Source organism: Apodemus sylvaticus, chromosome 5 (genome assembly GCF_947179515.1).
Source record: "Apodemus sylvaticus chromosome 5, mApoSyl1.1, whole genome shotgun sequence".
In the NCBI taxonomy this organism is placed as follows: domain Eukaryota; kingdom Metazoa; phylum Chordata; class Mammalia; order Rodentia; family Muridae; genus Apodemus; species Apodemus sylvaticus.
Window position 1 is genome coordinate 138,646,771 of NC_067476.1, and position 20,149 is coordinate 138,666,919.

Genomic DNA, 20,149 nt, shown 5'->3' on the forward strand with positions numbered 1-20,149 from the left:
GTCCCTTCTCTCCAGACTCACATTTTACTTTTATGTATTTGCATAGCTGGGATGGAACCAGGGCCTTGCACGGGGCTAGGTCACTCAGTCCTCTCACTGAGCTCCACTCCTCGGCCAGAACACTGCTTGATAAACTTTGCCTACTCCTCAAAGATCATCTCGAGGCCAGGCACGGTGGGGCATGTCTACAATGCCAGCAATCGGGAGGCAGAAGCAAGCAGAGCTCTGTGAGTAGGAGGCCAGCCCGGTCTATATTAACCAGTCCCAGGCAAGCCAAGACTACACAATGAGATACCATCTCAAAAATTCAAACAGGCCATCCTCAAAATTCTGTAGCAGAGAAGTCTTCCGTCTCCCGTCAGCTTCAGCTGGGTGAGTTGCTAGCTGTGGACTGAATTATGGCCTCTGTCTGGAGCGAGCACTGTGTGCCGGTGTGGCCTCTTGTCCTGGTGAATTCGAGGAGTGACTTTTCACTTGCAGATGTGTTCTAGTGAGATGACAAATTGTATAGTCACCCCTCATCACCCCACCCCTCTCCACCCAACTGCAGTTCTTTGGGCAAGAGCTGTGCACTGGTCTTTATCTTGTCAGAACCTCACACAGACCCCAGCACCCTCGGATAAGGTCACTCATCCACGCTGATAACTGGGAGATGCTGAGCAGTGAACTATGGGAGAAAACAGCAGGTGGATGGGTGCCTGTTCTCCCAATTCCAGGGAGCGAGGGAAGACAGAAGACAGGAAAACACTGCAGAGTTAGGTGCAATAAACAGAAAATTCCCAAGGTGGGGGGGGGCAGGGAAGGCTTTCAAAGAAATAGTAGTAGGGACTTGAAAAAATGGAAGGACCGAACTTGTATCTGAAGGAAAATGCCAGAAAGGGGAAAAGCAAGCACAAAAATCCAGAATCGGATTTATCTCAGGAGTGACAAGGGGCACTGTGTGGGGGGGTGGGGGGGGAGGAGGGGAAGAAACCATTGAGCTGAGAGAAGGTGTGGGGAGGCCACAAGAACCAGAAAAGGCAGGGCTTGGGTACTTGTGATAAGGGTTGGGAGGTTCCTTTGTTTGCTTGTTCGTGAACAGAGGCTTTTGGAAGAGGAAATAATATGACCTAAATGATTTTTCTGCCAGGTCAGAAGGTTTTTATTCTTTATCATTAATGTAGGAGATAACCCGTCTTCTCACTGCTCAAAGTCACCTGGGAACATGTCTCCCTTTGGAAACAGGTCAGTTGCCATATGGTTCAGGAGGTCCAGAAGCATCAAGACCTTCCTTCCACTCATTTCAGGGTCTCCTCTGGGGTTTACTCTCACAGAACACAGTAACAAAGCCCAGCCTTACGTCCTGCAAATCACAGGATTCAAACTCTGTAAGATAAAATTACAGCGCCAGACCACAACTTAACAACAGTAAATAGTCACAAATGTCCAAGCAGTACAGAGCAGTTATAAGGTGCAAAGCTACGTACGCTGTACAGGCCTGTGCACTCAGTCCAAATGCCCCCAACCACACACGAGCAGGCCTGTGCGCTCAGTCCAGATGCCCCCAACCACGCAGGAGCAGGCCTGTGCACTCAGTCCAAATGCCCCCAACCACACACGAGCAGGCCTGTGCGCTCAGTCCAGATGCCCCCAACCACGCAGGAGCAGGCCTGTGCGCCCAGTCCAGATGCCCCCAACCACGCAGGAGCAGGCCTGTGCGCTCAGTCCAGATGCCCCCAACCACGCAGGAGCAGGCCTGTGCGCTCAGTCCAGATGCCCCCAACCACGCAGGAGCAGGCCTGTGCGCCCAGTCTCTCAGTGGAAGCAGAGGAGCTGATGATGTGGGTCTTACTCCACAGGCACAGAATGGAAAACACATTAATTTCCTGCCCATACAAACTCATTACTGGACCAGAAAAGAGCCAAGATCTGGCAATATTATCTTTCTCTTCTAATTTACAAAAGTCTTGGTGAATCAAAAGAAAGGGAGGTGAGGGTTCTCCATCTCCATTTATGTATGCCTCCACATCCTAGGGAGTAGAAAGCAAGGCCTTTCATGAGATAGACACCCTGGAGGGGACTTGGAGGGGCAGATAAACACCCTGGAGGGGACTTGGAGGGGCATGGCAGTTCAGTTTTTTTTTTTATCTGTAGGAACCCACAAGGGGTAGAGGGGCAGAGGAGGAGGGGAGACTAAAGTTTCTTTAAAAGAACACAGTGTAAAATGAAGTGATTCACTGTCCCTGCCCTGGCCTGCCATCGTACACTCGGGCCATTCTAAGCCTTGCTAGAGAAACCAGAGCCAAGGGGGCAGAGAGCCCTGGCAGTTCAGACTTCAGTCTTCTCGCTGGGGACAGGCAAATTCAAGAAAGGGTCTCTTAAGCTATTTGGGGCGGGGGGGGGGGGAAGCATCTTCAGTTATTTGTTTCAGCATTGTCCCATTAAAAACCATGTGAAATCTATACCAGAGGAAACAGGCCCCATGGGCAGAAGCCTCTTCTCCAGGACCCACAGCATGGCAACTTCAAAACAGGGAGGTGTAGGAGAAGCTGACGGAGAAGTCTGGGTTCTGTGTAGGTTCAGGAATGAGGCCTCTTAAAAGACTCCCAACCTTGTTCCTACCTTGAGCACACACTCAGTATGCCAGGCTGATAGAATCTCTGTGGTGTTAGGAGCGCTCACTACATGGACAGGTGACCCTTACAGACCTGAAAGCCAGGAACAGGGATGATGGTAGACAAGGCAGAACTCCTCAAAAGGGCAATGGCCGGGCACAGGTAGGGTACAACACAGTCTTCGCAAGCCACAGCAGGCTATGAGAGGGGCACACACAGGATGGAAGAGCATACAGTCAGGAGTAGTGTTCTGCCCACTACTTCTGGCCCATGTCTCATCACCTGGCTGTCAAGGCTGCAGAGGTTACAGATACTCAATAGTCCCGTTGGCAGGAGCTGCTCTGTCTGTAGTCTTGGAGCCATAGGACATCCAAGTCTGGTTGACCATCAGGACCAAATGCACCTTCTTCATCTTAGGTGTCACAGCTCAGTTTGGGACAGTCAGCACTTGTCAAGCAAAGCATATTTGAGGCCGAGCTTTGAAGAGCTAAGCCTCCGGCAGGAACTGGTCCTTATGAAGCCTTGTCGGTGATGGTGTCGAGTAAGTGAAAGGCCATGTTTTATACGTGGGTCCAGGCCACAGCCATCACAGTACAAATCCACAGCACTGAGTGCCTGCTATGAGTACAGTGGTGCACAAGAATCACATGATGTTGACATCGAACAGTGTGAAGATCAGTCTTGGCCCCAAACATGCTGAGGAGTCAGAATTCACAGAAGAGAAAGCAGACAGCAGAGCACTGGCCTACACACGGGTAGGTGGGCAGGCAGAGAGCAGGAGTCCTATGTAAGCACCAAGTATTTGAGCAAGACTTAGCCAGACTGGGACCCATAGGGCCTTGGTGGAGCCTCTGCTGGCCATCTTGCAAGGCTTCGTCTAGCTCTGTAGGGCCTTTGCCCCAGCAAGTAGTATTGCAAAGGGTTGGGCCACAGGTCATCTTTAATGATCTGGGCCACCCTGTCAGCTTCTAGGAGGTTGTGCTGTGAAAACCAGCTGAAGAAGCTTCGCACGGTGTCCCGGTTCCTGTGCACCAAGGCCGGAGGTTCCTGGCCTCGGTGCCAGAGGATGCGGGTAGCAATGGCCACCACACGGCCCGAGGACCTGCACTCATACTCCTTCACTATCACCTCGTTTCGGAAGTAAGGGTTGCTCCCAAATAGGAACTTGAACTTGCAACCTGTTCTGGTGTGCCTCAGCGCCCTCACCTCCAAATTCATCAGGTAGCCAAGCATGTCTTCATCCCTAGGGCTGATCATAGCTGATAGCTGTGGGTGGTTCAGGAAGGCAGTGACCCAAAAGCCTGGAATATTTTGGATGATGAAGCTCCTCCGGGCTAGGTGCAACCGACGCATCCTCCCAAACCTGCGCACCAGCTGCAGGTGGGCCCCATCAGCCTGGGCACTCAGGGCCTCTAGCTCCCACTGGATGGCCTCTAGCGGGTCCACGATAAGAGCCCCGAGGTCCAGAGGCCTCAGGTTCGCCTGGGCCTCTGCGACCCACTCCAGCTTCTCCCCCACCTCCGCAGGCTCCTCCGCGGTTACAGAGTCTTCCTCAGTCGTCACTTCCTCAGCCTTCCTTTTGGTCCCCACCCCAGTATCCGAGCCCTTCTCGCAACCATCCCGGCTCAGAACGCTGGAGGCGGGGTTCTCTCCAGTGTTTTCTGGGGAAGGCGGTGCGGTTCCGGGGCTGGCTGCGGGGTCGCAGGGCCTAAGCGTCCCAGCTCCAAGGACACCGGACCGGGCCAGGAGTGCATCCCGCTCTTGTGTGGGCGGCGGACGCATGGCCGCCTCCAGAACCCCGATCCCCTCGCCCGCCATCACCTGCTGAGTGTCTGGCTGGAGCGGCCAGGAGAGCACCCGCAGAATTGTGGTATACCGCGATAGAGTTGCTGGCGACAGGCAGGGTCTCCTCTCTGGGGCGAGCTCCGCCCCTTGCACCCCACCCCCTGCCGGATGTGACTTGCTAGGGTCCCTCCACTGCTGGAGACGGGGGAAGGTGAGACCACCCGTGTCAAAGAGAACTGGTTCCAGGTTAGTAGGGCAGGTGATGAAAAAAAAAAAAATGCAGGTTTGGTATAGATTAGGAAAAGGGCAGAGACATTCCGAGTCAGGCCCAATTTGCAGACATGGTTGTAAGCTTGCATCACCGGCAACACGGCACAACACGGGAGGACTTTTTTTCTTCCTTGGCTCTTTGCGGCTTTAGGGCAGGCAGATAGGTCACTTGCAGTCTGGCCAGATTCAAACTGGGAACTGAAGATAAGAGTAACAACTGCCAGGCAAGGGAGCTCTGGAAAGGCACGAGAAGGATCGGAGGCCAGGAAAGAGCTAAAATTGTTCCATTCTATTGACCTGTGGGCACTATGGGGCATTTTCATGACGGCTAATTGATATGGGATGGTACAACCCCATTGTGGGTAGTGCCATCCCTGGTCAGGTGGGTCTTGGCTGTGTAATTTCTTGGCTGAACACTGTGAGGTGCAGAGGAAGCCTTGATGGAATGTTTATTACTGATAAGGATCAAAGCTTAGATTTATAGGAACTGCCAAAGCTTTCCACTGGTTCTGTGTCAGAATGCTGGTGTTCAGAAAGGATTAATTGCAGCTCGCACCCCCCCAGATGTTTACAACTTGAGACTGCTTGGCCAGAGAGACAACTTCCAACACTAACCCTCCCTTCTCAGGCTGTACATAATAATGCATAGAGGTTCCAATTGCTGCAGTTGGCTTGGCTTCAGTGGAGGGAGTGCCACCGTAATCCCAGTTTTTCACGAACTTATCTGCCCTTTCTCCATTCTCATTCCCTTGTCCAGTTTCCAAAACCAAGTCCTTGATAAACTGTAACCTGTAAAGCCCCTCGTTCCCAACCTGGCTTTGGTCACTATTTTAACAAAGCAAACTAGGATAGGGACAATCTTTTTTTTTTTTTTTTCTTTTTTCTTTTAAAGAGGGCCTGTGTCTGGGATAGCCCAAGAGCCTGGATGGAACTGCCCCTGCACTCCAGTGTGGCTGCATTCTGTGGTCTCGCCCCCCAAAGTTGTGGTGTAGGTCAGTACCTGGAATGCCTCCATCTCTGCCTAAATGTTCTCTATAAAGCTTCTGCTTTTTCATCAAGATACCACAGCTCCTTCATCTGAAACTCCTAGACCTCTCCTAGGACATGCACCATCTAGAGGATGAGGTAGAAAACCCTAGCTGGGATTCTGACCCACTGTGGTAGACAGTGGACATTTGTCAGGTGGGAGGCTGAGATAGAAGATGAGCCCTCTGCCTTTGTGTACAAAGACCTGCACACTGATTCTTTTTGGCCCCATAGTCTCTAGAGCTAGACTCCCAAGTAACCATTTGACTTTGACACTGGCTCCAATCTCCTATATGGGAAAATCTCAGTGCAAGATTATGACAATTCAAGAGACAGACCAAGCAACAGTGCGAGATGAGCCTGCATCAGCCTGGAAGCAGTTTGAGCACAGATGCTTTTTGAGATAGAGTTTCTGTGTAGCCCTGGCTGTCCTGGAACTCACTCTGTAGACCAGGCTGGCCTCGAACACAGAAATCTGCCTGCCTCTGCCTCCCAAGTGCTGGGATTAAAGGCGTGCGCCACCACTGCCCAGCTGAACACAGATTTGTAAAGCTGGGTCCTAGCCATCAAAATGTGTACAGCTTGAATCACCACCCAGCCCTAGACACTAAAGGAGAGACTTTGTAGGGCCTGAGAACAGTCACAACCGGACAAAAGAGGGCAGAGGACCAAGATGCTGAGATTAAGCACATTTGAGCCTCTGCATCAAATACAAGTGTGGCGATTGCACGACCTCTGCCATTTTCAGTTACGTAACACTTCAGTGTTTAAAGCTGTTTGATCTAGGTTTTCTGACCCTCACATCCAATATTAATCGACACAGTGAACCACTTACCTCAAAGACATTCAGTTAAGACCTACTGTCTGCCCTGCCCTCACCTGTATCACTTCAGATTCCCATTCTTCACAATTTCTGGCTCACCCCAGCCCTTCCCAAATAAACAGATTCAAAACTGCAAAGCACATCATTCAGAAGTTTTTAATAAACAACTTCATTATAAAAACTTTTTTTTGAAAATTAATTCTGTAAAACATTGAAAAAAAATCTACTTTAACAAAGATATGCCCTGTGCATTTTCTAATGGCACTTATATTTTACAATTAAAAACCTTGTTTTATATAAAGCCAAAAATACTCCAAGAGGTTATTTACTGTGTTTACAAAGTGCTAGAAGGTTTTTGTCTTGTATTTTTCTTTCTTTAAATAATCTGGCATTAAGAAAGAGTGGCTCTAGAGCTTCAACCAACTGGGAGTGAGGGAGGTGTGAAGTAGTGTTCAGGAATTCTAGTGCCAGACATGCAGAGATGCGCATGGAGAACTGGTGGAGGACGCCAAGTAACATCTGAAGCAAGGTGACAGGAACAACTCCACACAGCCAAAGATTACACAGTGAACACCATCTCCACACCACAGACCTCACTCTCCAGTGTTTAAAGTCATAGCCACTTCCTTCCACAGCAGGTTCAGAGCTCCAGGAGAGGCCAGGGTGAGGTCACAGAGAAATCTGGACTTTTCTGGCCAACACCTACCTAAGGCAAAGTTTCTTATTACATAAATATCCTTGTTAAAAAGCAAAATATTGATCCTGTATAATACAACCTTTTTTTTTTGTTTGTTTTTCTGTTTTTTGTTTTTTTAATCATGGAGAAGGGGTAGAGAAAACAGCTACCAAAAAGGGAAGGGAAAACTTAAAGGCTACTAAGGGAGGTTTAGGGAATTTCAACTTAGGACAATATCTACGAGCAAAAAGCAATCACACCTGCTTCCCGGATTTGCATTAACAAAACACCAGGTAAAGTCGGGGAAAGACACGTGGTGCACCCTCCCCTGCCTCCCACCTGTTTAAGATGGTGCTAGGATCCTCTGAGCCGACACCTGGGCATGTTAGTCTCTGGCCCCAGAACAGTCCTCAACTCTGACAAGCTGCTGTGCGGGCTGAGAGGTGCTGTCCCCTTGCAGTCAGTTCATTGCTGACAGGCTCAAGGACATGGCAAGGAAAGGGACATCATTCTTTTCTGGTCCCTGATTGGTCTGTACCACATGCCATGGCTCTCGTCCTGGGCATATGCTCCTCGGGCTCTCTTGGCCTCATAAGGGGTTCTTAAATGAGTTTGGGCACCAAGTACAGAATAAAACTATTCCTATCCTTTTAACAACTGGCCAAAAGGGCTCTTGTGGGCGTAGGTTGGGGAAAGGTGTAAGAAGCTGCAGGGTGGTTGGTGGTCCAAAACTTGAAGGCAGATAACCAGCGAATTCACAGTGACAGAAAAAGTCCTTAGAGTGAAGACACTGAGAAAAGTGGAAAACAGGAAGGATAGGTAAGAAAAGACAGGAAAGATTCGAAGTGGGAACAAGGCCCCATTACCAGATCTACACAACAGGTGCTCTGCTGTCCTATGAGCACCAAGGGAAGGATAAGCTCAGGACAGAGCTTCTCAAACGGCCCAGAACACTATTCTGTGGCTAGAGGCTACCTGCTTCTCAAACTGAGGCCATGGGGAGGTGGTAGGAAGGGTAGAGGGAGGCCTGGGTCTAGTGAAGACCACACACAAGGAGAGTGGCAGCAGTGAGTCCCACTTGGATTCTCACATGCCATTTCCTGTTAATACGAGTCCCAACAACATGCATAGCATGCAGGAGATGGTTGCGTACCAAGGTAGACGCTTTTAAAAATAAACCTTAATTAGTCCCTGGGACTCAGTGAAACTAATCTTTAGAAGCAAATCACATAGTCTGATTCCAATCCTGTCAGACATATTTATATCCAGTTGTTTTTTAAAAAGGTATTCCAAGCTACCTTGCTTAAATCAAAATATGTTCATTCACTCCACACTGCTTCCATACAAGGGCCAGGGAGCTAAACTGAAGGCTTTCACCTCAAACAAGGAGTACTGGCCTGGGCTGAAGCAGAAGTCCAGGTCTTGGACCTGCACAGTTCCCAACAATAAACTGAAGTGAATCTAGACAGAGGGAGGGGCAGGGAAGAACTGGTGGGAGATTGAGGCAGTTCCTAGGTAGTCTGTCCTGAAACCCTAGTGGAGAAGCCAGCAGAAGGCACTACTAACACAAGTGCCCAGGCTGCCGGCTACATCTGTAGGAGTTAACAGTAAAGAGGTAGAAGTGTGTTTCTGAATCAGAGAGGTGTCTCAACAGGTCCCACAATGGTGGTCCCTGAGCTGCCTCCCTTCCATGCATGGGAAAACCCATACAGAACCGAGATGAAATGGGTTAGGAATTGTTCAGCTGCTTCTGGGCAAGGACTGTGCTGTCTGTGGCAGCGAGCTCCAAGTCGGCACAAGAATTAGTAATTTCTTGCAACATTGCTAGATACCAGGGGCAACTGAGGGGACCATGATGGGAGGAAGGTCCTCAATGGAGAGCACAGACGACAACGCACCATGCCCAGTGTCCATGGGGACTGCAGAGAGGGGGAAGGGAAAGCGGGTAAGAACATTTTGGTATGAGAGGCAACAATGATTTGATAGATTAGGACTCAACTATCTGCCCAATCCTAACTTTCTAGAAACTCTTCTTCCGACAGTTCCATTATGTCCTGGAAAAGGACAAGCAGAAGGGAAACAAACGAAGGGGTCATCCCTCTCCTCTGCTATCCAGCCCAAAGCCCAGAACCCCTCCTTCCAGACAAATAACAGCTCATGATGTCCAGGGTGGGGTTAGGGACTGAGGAAATGGTGGATATGGGATGCCCATCATTTCTTCCCCTCTCCAGTTCAGGATGAAGGTGTCATGATGTACTTGGAGAAAATCCAAATTGCGGACCTGTGAGAAAGCTGCTCCAATCTTCTTGCCTATCTCCTGTGGACACTGCCATGGAAGGCAGGAATAGAAGCAGTCATGGAAGATGGCAGAAACTGAAGCAGTCCAAAGTCAGTTTATTTCCCCACGGGGGAAAAATGTGACCTCAAGTGAAGAGAAGTCAGCAAGACCCGACTCCGCCTTGTAAACAGGGCTCCAGTTAACACCAGGTACCGAGTGGTTCAGGCTGGTGGCAACTGAAATGGACTGGTGGGAATGGATTCACGGCGTGTAAACAGTGTTCACTGCAATCACTCTAAGGCTAACAGTGTGGCGAGGGAGGTGAAATGGTGTGTCGGAGGTGAATGTGTAAACGGTACCGTTGCTGGACAACACTGACTGAAGTGGAGCTGTGGGTAGCGTGGGGTGGGATGGCTGAGAATAGAGGCCCTCTTTCTTGCCTGGTAGCTGGAAGCAGGTGATAGTCAGGAGACCTTCCACAGCAGGGCGTCAACAGCTAACTGCTGGAGGGTCTGCATATTGGGACCAGAAGGCGGGCTTCTTAGGCTATTTCTCTTGAGGTCATATAAGGTGAAACCCTCTGTCTCCAAGAGGCTTCCCCTTCTCCAGACTGAAGGTGGTTCTGACGCTTTGGAGAGGCAGAGGGCTAAATATAGCTCCCAGTTCAGATCAAAAAATAAAAGTAAAAATACCTGAAAGTCCTATGATGGATTGTTCACGGGGCTGGGTTCAAGGATCCCTCTAGATTGATCCTGGAGCCTGAACCCCCAAACCAAGTGCTCCATATAGACACTAGAATTTTCTTTTTGAACCCAGCTCTGAAAGCTCAGCTGCCTTCATGGGGGAGGTGGACGGGGTGGGTACTTAGGCTCCCTGGCAGAAGCAAAAATCTGAGTCGGGGGACCGTCATGGGGCTACTGGAATGCTTGGTGGAAACGAGGCAGGGTGGTGGTGCTCAGGCCAGAGGTGAAGACGGGAGGCAAGGAGTGCAGAGGCCCAAAGTTCAGGGGTCCTCCTGCTCCAGCCGAATCTTGAGGCTGAGCCTGCAGAGTGGTGAGCAAAGGCTGTGCCTCAGCTTGGGAGTAGCCCATGACCAAGCCTCCTGTGGCCCCTGGTGGGTTACATGGGGGTAGGTTGAGCGGAAGAAAGCCCAGTAAGTGGGAGAAGTCCACATTAGCAGCGCAGAGGGCCTCAGAGAGGTTGGCAGGACTCTTGGTGAGCAGTGCTTCATCTAGGAGGGCTGCAGCTGCCGCCGGCTGAGGTGAGGCGGGCTGAGGTTCAGCCGATGAGAGAGACAGGCTTCCAGGAAGCTCTGCCAGAAAACTATCCACCTCCACTTTGGGCAGTTTGTCGGGCAAGTATGAGGTAGATCCAAGCTGGTATTTTGGAGGGAGCTGAGCTGAGGAGGAGATAGGAGAAGATTCCAGAGGGTAACTCATACCCATGGGCAGTGTGTTGTGCACCAGGGAGTGTGGCATGCCCGCACTGGGCATGGTAGGGATGTGGGCACCATACATACCCATGGGCAACATGCCAGGAAAGGCCTTAGCCCCCATCACGTCCCGAGAGGCCATGCAAAGCACAGGGCTCAGCTCTTCCTTTACACTGACTGTAGAGCTGCAGCTGAGTAAGCCTAACATATCCACTGGTTCTGTCTTGATCTTGAGCAGTTCCTGTGAGTGGCTCTTCTTGACATGGCGTGTCAGGTGATCCTTGCGGCCAAACCTCTGGGCACAGTACTGACACAGGAAGTCCTTACGGCCTGTGTGCACCACTAGGTGCCGTCGAACATCCTTCCGAGTATAAAACCGCCGGTCACAGTGGTCACAGGGGTGCTTCTTCTCCTTAGCACCTCCTGCTACCCGGCGTGAGTGAGCCTTCAGGTGCTCCAGTAGGGCCTGAGTACTCTCAAAGGTCTGCAGGCACACCTTGCAGCTGAGATCACCACTGCTGGCAGCATGCATGGCCAAGTGACGACGGTATCCCAGCTTTGTATTGTAATTCTTACCACACTCAGAGCAGTGGAGGGCCTCTTTGTTGGGGTCATGGGTCTGCAAGTGGTTCCGCAAATGGTCCTTCCGGTGAAACATCTTGTCACAGTACATGCACTGGTGGGGTTTCTGGGCCGAGTGGGTGGCCATGTGCCTGTGGGGAGGGATGTAAGATGGAGAGAAAGCTGAAAGAGGGGAAGTTCAAAAAGGCTAACTAGACAACCAGATGGCTATTAACAGGAAACTACGCATGAAATCTTTAATAAAGCAACGCAGTATTAACAATATTCTACCAATATCCCTTTAAAATCATATATGTACTATTATTCTTGGCAGCACTGGTCCTAGTAGCAAAAAAATTATGAACCATCTAAATTTACTAGTAGCAACTGGTTACATAATTGCTAAGTCTGTAATATGACTCCAGTATTTAAAAGGTGAACTTTATATGTACCTTCAAAGAATAAGCTTCTTAGAGACATAAAGAGTAAAAAGGAATAGTAGACAAAGAATGGTATTCTCTACATAAAAGTGTTTACTTTTGTGTGCTTACAAATAAGAACTTGACATCACAGGAAACTTGAGGGGGTGGGGGAGAAATGGACAGCTTATTAATGGACTTGATGGAAAACTTTCATTATAAACCTTTTAATACCTTTTGAATTCTGAGTCATGTGCATGATTTCCTCTTCAAAGTTTACATTTATTTTTTTTTAAATGATACAATAAAGGGAAAAGTGAAATATGAAATGTATGTAAACTTCCTGATCTGGAACAAGTTCCCAAGATACACAAGGCCAAGTCAAAAAGGAAGTTCAACAGTGCATGGAATACAATCCCCTTTGAAAACCAAAAGGAGAGAGAATACACATTTGAATGTCTACAGGATTCATAAGAAATGAATCTACCTTTGGGAGAGGAACAGCAGTGCTGGGTGTGAGGACAATACACCTGTCATGCATGCCCAGTTGTATGATTTCAACTGCTTAGTTCCTACTCCTGTTTGGTTGGAAAGCAGCTCAGAGCCCGGGAACTGGCTTCAATAGCTCCGGATACATTCAGAACCAACTCACCAAGACCTTAAAGGCCACTATTTGCCAAGCTGTGGTGAGTTGTTAATAACTTTGTTTTCTAGTTGAGGGCAGGTAGCCCTACCCATCAGTCAGTGGCAGAGGCTATATTTAAACACTTGACTCTTGAGACACCACATCATAGCACAGAATCACCTTGTGTTATGTGTTTATTCATGTTTAGGAAAGTTAGTATCAAACTCCTGTGACTTGCCAACAGGATGGCATCCTGGTAAAGGTGGTGCTAAAGGATTCCGTCTGTTTTCTTCATTTTGCAGGTAAAAAAAAGGGGGGGCCCAATAAGTTAAAAAAAAAAATAAGTTCAGAAACTCAGCAAAGATCACAAGTATATTCTGTCAGAGCTCTTGCCTCTTGGACCAGGAATTTTCTGGCAGTTTTCCATTGGTACTCAGACCACCACTAAGAAAGTCCAAGAGGATATCCCTGACCAGGGTCCCCTAAGACACAGAAGCACACAGAATCAACACATTCCTAAGTCCACACAAGTGCCCCAAGGGTAATCCTGGCCCCTGTATAACCCGATGGCTATCTTGGTTCCTCCTATCAACAGTTTTCCAGATGAGGAAGTAGCGCTCTTTCTGTGGTCATCTCCTTTTATTTACATGTTTACTGTCTCTACTATTGAGAAAGTACACAGAGTTTTTACCTCTGTGTAAAAACAAACAATAGCACCCTATCCTTCTTGCTCACTATTCTGTCCCTAGCAATGAACTCTGTGCCTGGTACATAGCAGGAGATTAATAAATAATAGCGAAATGAGTGGCTAGATGCACCAGGTTGGTCTACCTCACTTGGTCAGGACAAGTGGGCTCCTATACAGGAAGGCAGGGGTCAGGTCCTTTCCTCAGCAACGCTGCTCTTATGTGCCTTTACAAGGCTTTCCCATTCTCTTTCACTTTAAGTAAGGGTTTTGGGGCTTACAAATTTCAGGAAAGGAGCTGCCCCGCAGAACAGCAGGGATGCTATAGAGACAGAAGCAATCATCTGACTAGCAGGCTGAGTCAACAGAAGTAGCACTGTGGGACTGGCAAACTCTGTGATCCTGGCTAAGGGAGGAGAGCCCCAGCTTTAAAATGAATAGACTGGACCAGAGGATCTCCTTTTCTTTCTAACTTCTGGCTAATAGAAGGTTCTGATAACCTGCCTGACAGGAATGGAGAAAGGCATACTGAAAATGCTCAGTCTAATTTGTTCGTAGCTACTTTATACTATACTCATCAGATCCTAGTGTCTCAATAAAAACATGACCATTATTTGAGAGAATGAGGCAGCTTTTAGAATTCTAGGCTACCTTGGACCACACAAAGAACTCCTGTTTCCAAACAGACAAACACAATTTTTTTTTTGTTTGCTTGCTGTTTAAATAAATTTTTTTTTATTACATTTGTGTGTGCATACATGTGTTTAAGGCCAGAAGGCATCTTGTCAGTTTTCTTCTTCTACCATGTAGATGCCAGGGACTGACCTCAGACTGTCAGGCTTGGCAGCAAGCAACCCTACCCTCTAAGCCAGCTCTCATTGGGCCCTGAATGTTTTTGGTTTTGTTTTTAAATGAAGTCTCACTCTGTAACCCAAGATAGCTTTAAATTCATGTGATTCTTTGGCCTCAGCCTTGTGTAGGATTATAAGCATGAGCCTCCGTAGCCAGCTAAACACTATTTTTTTATTTTTTTAAAGATTTATTTCATATGTGTGGGTACGCTGTCACTGTCTTCAGAGACACCAGAAGACAGCACTGGATCCCATTACAGATGGTTGTGAGCCACAATGTGGTTGCTGGGAACTGAATTCAGGACCTCTGAAAGAGCAGTCAGTGCTCTTAGCCACTGAGCCATCTCTCCAGCCCCTGGCTAAACACTATTATTATTTAGTAAGTGACTTCAAATGGTTAGAGTTCATAGTATACTTACAAGACAACTTTACCTTTCACTCTCAGTGGAGTCTCTGGTTGTGAGCCCCAGGAACCTGGGGACTGAAAGAGGAATGGGAGTGTCACCTACCTATATAGCTTGTACTTGGAGGCAAAAGCCTTGCCACAGTGCAGCTGAGGACAGCTATATGGTCTCTGCTCTGGATGGGGAAGGCTGTGAGGCCTTAGCTTCTCCCCATTTGAGAATGGTGTCCCGGAGATTTCACATTGGCACTTCACTTGACTCTCTGCCTCCCGGCCCCGAGGCCTGGGAACTAGTTTCCAGCCCACTTCCTCCTCCTGCTTTGCATCTTGAATCCAGGGAGGGACGCTGGTGAAAAATGTGGTCATGGCAAGGCTAATGGCAAAAGGCCATGTTATTCAGAAAGCCTCCCCATCTGTTCACATGGGCTCTCTGCTCGGTCACAGCCTCCAACGCAGCCTTCAGAAAACAGTCTCTTCACCTGAAACGTCAGAGCACCCAGTGTTAGGAAGCCCTGTACCAAGAGAACACAGACTCTGCTACCCAAGCCTTCACCCAGCCCTCTCCTCCCACTTACAAGTGGTGTGACTTTCCAACAAGCACCTGCTTCCCTGACCTGCTTCCTTACTTACAAAACAAACACTACTTCTAAAAGTAATGCTATCTGGAGGTCAATGCAGCCATGCAATAAAGCTGCCAAGGGTGCCTGGTGCTTGCCAGGGCTCAGCGGGTGTTATTACTAGTAACTCTAGGCTAGAAGAGACAAGGTAATCTGAGGAACTAAACCTCAAAACACTACACTTTCTCTTCACTTTTATATCCTTTCCACAAAGCTCAGGTGGCTTTCTTCCTTCTCCTTACTGTAGCCTCTTTATCTGCTTTCTACTATTCCCTTTACCAGAGGTGCTAAAGGAGCAATAAGGGATCCAAAAGGCAACAGCAAGAGCCCTTCAATAGGAAATTCAGATCTAAGACCCAGGCCCTATCTCATGTGTTTCTTAACAGAACACGGACATCGGGAGGTTCCTTCTGGAGAAATGACAGTGGTCTCCTGGAATTTTCCTCAACTAGTGCTGGTTCCACCCTAACCTCTACCACTTTTCTGAATCCTTTGTTCTCTAGGTCCAGCTTTACCAAAGGCACAGTTGTTTGTTTTGTTTTAAACCACAAAACTCAAAAGTGCTGAGTGGTCATCCTACAGACTCTGAGGGCACACAGGCACTTTTTCTACTAGAGACAGATTCTTGGATTTGAATTTAAGTCTTTTCCATCTGATGATTATTCTCTAAGGGATTGTACTGCATTTATTTCACTTCCATAACCTAACATCTAGAGAAGGAATCTCAACTTTCTTTTAAATGAGTAAACTATTCATTAAACTTGATTTGATTCTCAGAGGTTTAACTTATATACCCAGAAGTTCTTATTTAAACAGGGTTCATCACCCTCCAGAGAAAGGAGCCAAAACTTGAAATCTGACCCTCTTGTTGGCAAAAGTGGTGTGGTAAGGAGAGGAAGACAACAACAGTGACACTACTTGTCCTGACAATAACTCAGAGACAACAACCTCATATTCAGATATGAGGCTTTTTCGTGTGATGGTCTATCTGGGAACTGGTTACAAGAATCTGGGGAGAGCTTCAACTGCACAACTAGCTGTAGGCCATGGAATGCTTGCTCAGCTAATTAGCACCTGCTGCTCACAGAGACCATTCATCCAACAGACTGGCCATGAACGAGATGATAGTATCAGCGGGTTCATGCCCCAGAGAGCTTTGCTCATCATAACATGAGCTACATCCTGTTCAGGAACCATTCCTTTTGTTGAAGAAACATCACAATGTAATATGATAAACATTTCCCCATCACAAGTGGGGATTTGCCTAGAAAGATCTGCACAAGGGCAAGAAATCACTGAAAACTAGACTCACTTGAGCCTTTTAAATATGCTGGAATATCTGCCTGCTCCCTATACACCTCAAAGGCCTCTGATGGCTGGCTTTCATTGTTTAAATTCTCCCATCCTATGCAAGGGCAGAATTACCTGTTTATAATAACAGCGATTACTATATACCTTGAAGCTGGGTAGACTGAGCTCTGAGTATGCACATCTAGTTTAGCGAGAATCTCTCCTACCTTCAAAAAGCCAAATTCTGCTCCAATTTCATATCTGAATAATGCATCTCAGCCCCTGGAAGCTGGGAATGGCAGCTAGAGGAAATCAAATCATATAACTCTGGCTGATGATAGGGGAGCCTAACTCTGGAAATTCCGCACAAACTCAGAAAGAAAATGGTACATCCCCACCTCCCACACGTCCACCTCATCTGTTCTGTTGAACATGCACAAACAAGACACAGCAGTTTAGCATGCTGCTACTGAAAGAGTGAGTAATGGGCTTCTAGGAAACAGGCTGCTAGTGGCTAAGAAGAGGTCATGAGGGTTGCAGATAGAACCAGAGGAGGAAGATGGGCACCATGTGCTCTTGATCAGCATTAATGAGGCTATGGCTTAGAAAGAAGAGACACCACCTTCATCCTACTTCTGTTGGCCTCTGAAAAAGCACAGCAAGATCTTTACCTACAACCAGTGGCCAGCAGGCTGCTGAGCAGCCACAGTTGCTGGGGTTACCTAGGAACCTTTCGGGGATCTAGTCTCACTTTGGGTCCTTTGTCTGCACACTTCTTTGATCCAGAAAACCTCCTGGATTTGACTCATACAATCAGACCTATTCCCTCAGACTTCTTGTCAAAACTGTGAAAGAATTTTTCTTCTTTCAAAGCTGTTCTTCTGGTCTCACACTCTAACCGTAGCTATGGAGAAGCTGACAGAACCTGTTTCCATAAAACAAACACAATCCCTCCCAGTTACTGGTATAACTCAGTGTATTTTCAGCCCAAGAGTCTTCTGGCATCTGATCTGAAGGGGGAGGCAGCACGGAAAGAACCTTGGACTTGCTATCAGAAGAGCCACCACTCACTGGCTGTGAAACCACAGGCAGGTTATTTCATTTCTCTGAGCCTCACTCTTCCAATTTCTACACGAGATTCATTCTCTTAACTTGTAAATGTTTTCTAGAGGACGAAGTGAAAGGGTACCGTGGAGAGTGACATAAAATGTGAACACACGGAACTCATGAGGGCCGCATCTGCCCCTCTTCACAGTGCTAAGTATAACTTCTCTCTCCCTTTTAGTGTTACTTCTCATGCCTCAAAGTCAGCTTCCTTCCCTTCCCAACATCTCAGAACTCAGCCTTCCTCTTCCCCTCAGTGCTAACCCTCAGTACAAACACAAGCCCTTTGCCTCCTGGGCCAGATTTCTTTTGCCAGGATTGCCACTTTACTACACCCTCTTCTATTATACCCAAAGTAAAAGTGCTTGCTCAATACATCATATGGCCTTTGGAAGCTCCTGTCTGTTGTCTGTAATGCCGTGATGTAGGCTGCCCTCTGATGAAACTATAGTTTTTATGGTGTTACATCATCTCTATAGAAACTGCGTTCTTTCTCCATTATTAGCCTGTTTCCTCATCTATAAAGCTAAAAATACTTACCTCACAGTCTGGTTGTAAGGATTATTTTAGTCGGGTATGCAAAAAGCTCAGCAATGGGTTTGGGCTACTCTAAGTACCCAGCAAAAGAAAGCTATTATCTTGGTCTTTGTACTGAGTTGTATGGTCACACCTTCTGATGCCACAGCCCAGTTTTCCCAACTCTCCCATCAAATACTGTTAAGCTAGCCGGCCCCCTCTACAGCAAAGAAAGGGTTAATCTCTGAGTGTTCTTAACTAAAGAGACCCACAGAGGATTAACAGCTCCACTTCAGTGACTACCCTAAAATAGCTTTTATCCCTGCTGCCCAAGAGCTACTTGGGGATCTGAAGAACTCAATTCAACACCTGCCTAGGAGGAAACACACCCAGAAAGGTTCTTGGAGGTGGAATCTACCCTCAAAAGAACTTAAAATAGCAACTGGGAAATTATAAATAGCATTAAAGGGGAAAAGAAAACAAAAAGGCCTTGACCTGGGCAACAGAAACAAATCCAAAGGCATACTGGTTGGCTGGAAAACAGCAAAAAGGAAAGGAGGAATGGGAAGAGCTGCCCACTTCCCAAGGCCAGCACACACACACACACACACACACACACACACACACGACACTCCGGAATGGTAGGAGAATTAAATTACAGGGAGGCCTGAGAGTCTCAATGACTTGCATCATTCCAAGAAACATCAAACAGGATTAACAGGGGTAGGATTTACTCTCGGGCTGGTAGTTCTTCTGTCAGTGTAGATGGGCCTCTTTGGAGTCCCTTTGATTCCCTATTTCCTCGGATTCCCGCTGCCTCCCACCCCTGGGGAGGCCTTGAGCAAATGGCTGCAACTCACTCCAGCCTCATTTTCACCTACCGCCCCTCCCCAACTTAGCAGCCTCCCCCCCCCCCCCCCCAGGAGGAGAGGGTTAGAAACCCAAGGCCAGACTTATCACAACCCCAGACTGACAGGTGGAAAAACACACAAGCCAGGAGTCGGTATGCTTGCAGGTGAAAGAACCAACTCCCAACAGCAGCCAGGAACACAGCCCGCACCCCCACCCCTGACCCGACCCAAGCTGGACCGAAGCATGGGGCTGAAGTTGTAGGAAAACAGTCTGGCCCTTAAGCCAGAGGATAGATCACCCTGTTTTGTGGTGTGAAATGTTAACTTCTCCCCACGATGGAGAAGAATTTACTTCCACGGAAGGTAGAAGTGGGGAATGGAGAGGGGAGACGGGAATTCATTAGTAAGTCTAAAAAGTCTAATAAGATCTGGGATGAGAAGAGCAAGCATGCACGGTAAAGAATTATGAGCAGCACGTTATTTGGGTCTCTAAGAGACCACCATGGGAAAGAGGTAGGGAGATTCTAAAGGTCGAAAGAGGGCTCCACAGCGAGTTCTCTGAATTTCAAAAGGGTGTAGAAATGGGACCCTCCCGAAGGAAAATGCCTAAAGTTTCCACAGTATGATCACTGGGAAGGGAACTTCAGCCAGGGCTTTATTCCGGGTTCTTCAGCCCGGGGTACTGCAGAAAAGCCTGAAAGCAGGTTTATGAAAGTCTGGAAAACGAAAGAGCTTAGAGCGGACTATTTGGAGCAGGAAAAGGAAGGTTATACGGGTCGGGGTAGGCGTGTCCGAGGGTGGGAGCAGGTGCAGCTTATCTATGCCCCCCAGACCGCGATCCCCAGGAAGGTTAGCTGCGTGTTATCTGGGTCTCCAGGGAGTCTGGGGGGTCCAGGCTAGGGGACCCTCAGGCTGAGTTTCCAGGTCTAGGAATGGAGGGAGCCTGAAAGGCTTGTTCCGGTCCCCTGGGCACAAGTCTGAGGTCCCGGGAACGTTTTCGTCACCACGGGGCCTATCGGGGGCCCGGCTAGCGCAGAGGGGGCCCCTAGTCAGGGGTGTAGGCGACCGCGCAGGGCGGCCCGAAGTGAGGGGTGCCGCCGCTCCGAGAGCCGGGCGTGTGGGCGCAGCGCGACGGCCTCCCGCCCCGCTCCCCACCATCCCCCAGGACCCTCGCCGGCACTCACTGCGCTCGGGACCCCGCGCTGCGGGCCGGGCCGCGCTCGGGCTCCGCCAGGCCCGCTCAGGCCCCGGTAGTGGCGGCGGTCGGGCCATTGTGCGGTGCATTGTGGGAGCCGCGCGAGCGGGCGCTCGGGTCGTGGAGGGGGCGGTGCCGCGGGCTCTCT

The 20,149-nt window shown here is 48.7% G+C and overlaps 2 protein-coding genes across 3 annotated transcripts in view; both read right to left on the minus strand.

Moving 5' to 3' along the window:
- Window positions 1-4,632, minus strand: part of LOC127686086 (putative testis-specific Y-encoded-like protein 3) — a 255,675-nt gene extending 251,043 nt beyond the window's left edge. The window contains exon 1 of one of the 2 annotated variants that reach the window (XR_007977986.1): window positions 1,340-4,632. Coding sequence is in view for 1 of the 2 variants with exons in the window: in XM_052183954.1 (XP_052039914.1) it covers window positions 3,408-4,412 (1,005 nt within the window). In the remaining variant the exon portion in view is untranslated. Of the gene's footprint in view, window positions 1-1,114 lie in introns of those variants that run through there. The other variant, XM_052183954.1, reaches the window with a different exon arrangement.
- A 2,008-nt stretch (window positions 4,633-6,640) lies between these two features.
- On the minus strand, window positions 6,641-20,140 carry Plagl2 (PLAG1 like zinc finger 2). Its single transcript, XM_052183958.1, has 3 exons — window positions 19,991-20,140; window positions 14,535-14,907; window positions 6,641-11,597 (listed from the first exon to the last, which is right to left on the minus strand). Exons 2-3 carry the CDS (start codon window positions 14,792-14,794, stop codon window positions 10,367-10,369), a joined length of 1,491 nt encoding a protein of 496 aa, XP_052039918.1. The 5' UTR covers window positions 14,795-14,907; window positions 19,991-20,140; the 3' UTR covers window positions 6,641-10,366.
- Window positions 20,141-20,149: the final 9 nt, after the last annotated feature.

Coding starts and splice junctions, on each gene's coding strand:
- Plagl2 (XM_052183958.1), bottom strand. CDS start 14,794: ATGACCACATTTTTCACCAGCGTCCCTCCCTGGATTCAAGATGCAAAG. Junction 11,598..14,534: donor TCCAAGTACAAGCTATATAG/GTAGGTGACACT, acceptor CCCTCCCCACAG/GCACATGGCCACCCACTCGG.